At 39.1% G+C, this 3,770-nt stretch overlaps 1 protein-coding gene across 1 annotated transcript; it reads left to right on the top strand.

Annotated features, from left to right (window-relative positions):
* The first annotated feature begins 1,010 nt into the window (after positions 1-1,010).
* On the top strand, positions 1,011-3,130 carry LOC141252986 (posterior protein-like). Its single transcript, XM_073670738.1, has one exon. The coding sequence runs from the start codon at positions 1,476-1,478 to the stop codon at positions 3,120-3,122; it is 1,647 nt and encodes a 548-aa protein (XP_073526839.1). The 5' UTR covers positions 1,011-1,475; the 3' UTR covers positions 3,123-3,130.
* Positions 3,131-3,770: the final 640 nt, after the last annotated feature.

Below are 3,770 nucleotides of genomic sequence, written 5' to 3'. Positions count from 1 at the left end.
TACATATGGAATGAGTATAGGCCCTCCAGCCTCCTGGATGATACAGGTACACACACCTTCTGTGGTGAACTTGAATACAGATCCTGTTTTTATGTCCTAGTGTAATCTACATATGTACACTGCCCCTGTGGATTTGAATTGTATACCATTGCTCCTGAGGTAGACATCCTGTCTCCAGCCTATGGATATGTATATTGGTGCACAATGCTTTTGATGAACATCTTGGGGCCAGCCCAAATGGAGTTGAACCTACACAAGGACTTTCTTCCAGAAGTACAAGAGTGCCATCTGCAGGAAGGTGTTGACCAATGCAGCCAATGACAATGCTCATACTACCCTGAAGATGATTGGATATTTGCCACAGAAGATACCGGAGAAGAAGGGCGGAGTCGTGGGTTGTATGTGGGTGTGGATGTGAAATTTTTAGTATAAATGAAGTAGAGTCAAGACTATCTCTCTCTCTCTCTCTCTGCCATGAAGGATCATTGCTAAGTATACTTATGATTGTATTTGTATTTTATCTAATTAGAGGACATTGAAGAAAGGTTCGATTGTAAATTGTTAATTGAATTGCCTTATTATTATCTTGTTTTTCTTGTTATTAAACATTTGTATTATTTTCCCAAACTTGAGTTATTGATTATATAGGAAAGGTTCAGGACAGGAAATAGAAAGGGAAATCACCACCTACATTTGGCACCCCAGTGGATCGTGGAAAAACAACATTCTACGCAGAACCTAGAAGTTCCCAATTGTTTCAACCAAGTGCCTGAGAAAATCCGGTTCCTAGACCAGGCAAGAAAACCTCTTCTTCAAGAAGACAGACTCAAGGAGAATATCTTATCGGTGGACAAGTGACACGCGGGTTCGTGGAAACTGAAACGCCTAAGATATTAACTGGAAGTTCTATGATATTCTTCATCAGTGAGCGGACGCGCTTATCTGGTAAGCATACATTCCTTTAATTAGATTTTATACATTCATTATATTTTATGTTTATCAATATCTTTCTGCTAGGTTCAGGCCTGTTTGTCTATTTGTTTAGTGGATTGTTTATTTGTTTGTTGAATTGTTGCCGGTAAAGTTAGGGTAGCACCCTGTTCATTGAAGTTCTCATAAGATCTAAAGGGTAAAACCAGACATCTCTGAGAAGAAAGTGAGGTAGAGGTTAAAAGTCTAAATCTCATGTTAAGGGGAAGTAGCCTTATGCTTCAATAGGAGATCACTCTTGGCCTGGATCTTGGATCTGTAGTTGATGAAGGGCATGAGACACTGTCGGTCAGATATAGGTAAAGTCACAAGACTGTGGCAGTAATTGCCTAAGGGAAAAGATTATATTCAATCTTGAGTCCCTGTTTTAGTGAAGTGATATTCACTGGTTTCTGTATTGTGTTTAGTTAATTTGTAATTTTTGTTTGGAAAGCAGATTTGTTTATTTTTGTTGTCTTCTGTGAAAATAGTTGGACGTAATTAACATGGAAATAGTCAGTAAATTTATTGAAAAATATGCCTCTGCTCAGTTCAGTACTTGTGCAGATGATGCATTGACACATCAGTTTAATGACCTTATGAAACAATGTGAAGGGCAGAATGATAACAAAAGTAAATTGTCGAAAAAGAAAGCAAAGAAAGAGAAGTTAGCAAATGTTTTGTGTATGTTGTTGAAGATGAAAGGAATTGCAGAGCAAAAGGAATTGCACTGGTATTCAGAGAAAGCTCAATTAAGAGGTGAAGTGGACAAAATTGAACAGGAAGTCAGTCTGGCTATTGCTAGTGCTGAAGATCATAATTGTGAGTGTGAAGATCTAAGGGATGAGGTAGACAATATGAATTACCAAAATTGTGAATTAGAAGATAAGCTGGAGGAGTATAAGGAGAGATGTAAACTTAGGGAACAGCGTATTGCTTTGCTAGAAGGAAAGGAAGCAGAGTATAATGACGATATGACAATACGTAGGAACCAGTTGCATGATGCTAATGTAAAATTGGAGCTAAAAGAACATTGTATTATGTCCTTGAAATCACAAGAATGTACTAGAGGGAATAACCATTGTTATTGTAATCAAATGTGCAAGTCTGCTGATCAGAAGGAAAGAGATTGGAAAAGAGGGGAGGAGCAGCCTGTGTGCACGGCTGATAACCCTGAGGATAACCCAGATCATAGTTCCTCTCTCTTTACTCCTGAGTCAGGAGGAAGCAGACAAAGGAGAGACAATTTGCTTAGTAACAGCAACAATTTAGTCCAATCCACAACACTATCCATACAGGATAAGACAAATCTATGCCAGATATTAGGAAAATTTAATACAAGTGCCTCAGCCATTAGTCTTTCCAATAAGTTAGAGGCAGTAGTGACTCAATACAGTCTGGGTAATAGAGCTGCATGTGCCTTACTTCGGGTATGGCTCCCATCTCAACTTTGTGAAAAACTGCAGCCCCCTGTAGGAGCTCACAGAGGATTATCTGCAGATCTTGAATGTAATTGGGGAAATGCTAGTGACAGAGTACAGGAATTAAAGAGAGTTATGGGGGGACGAGATATGAGAGGTACTAATGCCTTAGAAAATGCAAAATTAAATAGAGGAGATGATCCAATTATTTTTTGCAGTGAATATTTGACATTATATCGTTCTACCTATAACTGCCCTGACATGTCTCCTGATGATAGCAGTTTTCTATATTCAATGGCTAACAAATGCACTTTTGTTGATTATCCAACAAAGGTTGCCTTGAGGAATGCAAATTCCTATCAAGCCTTTGTAAATATATTAAAGGATTGGATTCAGGATACAAGTCATGACAACAAGCCCCAAAAGAGGATATCAGAGGTAGTCAAAAATGAAGGCAAAGTAAGGTTTGTTGGAAAATGTTATAAATGTGGTTACACAGGTCACACTATGAAAGAATGTAGAAGTAGTAGAAGAGTTATCAATAATAGACCTTTTAATAATAGGAAGCAAAGACAAGAACCAAATAATGCAAGGGATGGAGAGCATAGTCTTCCTGAAGTTACATTATATGGCCCACTTCTGGATGAACTGAGGAAGATTGGGAAGGCAATGGCAGAAAAGCCAGAGGAATTAAAGACCCCACCTCCAACAAATCCTTATGTAAAACAATAGGGATGTCAGGCCCCAGTGTTGTCCCTAGTGAGTCAGCTTAGCAGGGACAAGGGCGGGAGACCCCGTATTCAGGGTATGGTAGGGGGCCATCGTACAAACATTTTAATGGATACAGGGGCTGCTGTCAGTTTGACTAATCTGGATTTGATTAAAGACCCTGGTGGTAAACACATTTTTCTGAGAGGGTTTGGAGGACAGTTAGTATCTTCAGAACAATCTTTACCAGTGACAATAAACCTGGGAGATCTATGTGTTGAGCATGGCTTATATCTTTCACCAACACATGAAGGTACCATTATTGGGTCAGATGTTATGAAGGAATATGGACTTATTCTTGATTTATGCAACTGGATGTTGTGGAGAGGATCACGGTATAAAGGCTGTTTAAAAATGGTTACTGACAATTATGGTATTGATTCCATCAAAGGTGCTCAATCTTTAGATCCAGCCATGATATTGAGGACAGATGATGAAATATTGGCTGACATCTTGTGGCAACATAACAGTGTGTGGGCAAATTCAAAAACCCAATGTGGCAAAGTGTCCAACATGGTAGTAATGGTAGAGGGTCCTGATCCCCCACCCCAAAGGCAGTATAAAATACCACCAGAGTCAGTCCCCTACATTAAGAGAATACTGGATGATTTG

Source organism: Phyllobates terribilis, unplaced genomic scaffold (assembly GCF_046119375.1).
Source record: "Phyllobates terribilis strain yellow unplaced genomic scaffold, ASM4611937v1 Scaffold_2__4_contigs__length_985480577, whole genome shotgun sequence".
Taxonomy (NCBI): Eukaryota; Metazoa; Chordata; class Amphibia; order Anura; family Dendrobatidae; genus Phyllobates; species Phyllobates terribilis.
This window is presented reverse-complemented; position numbering and strand designations above follow the sequence as displayed.

Coding starts and splice junctions, on each gene's coding strand:
- LOC141252986 (XM_073670738.1), top strand. CDS start 1,476: ATGGAAATAGTCAGTAAATTTATTGAAAAATATGCCTCTGCTCAGTTC.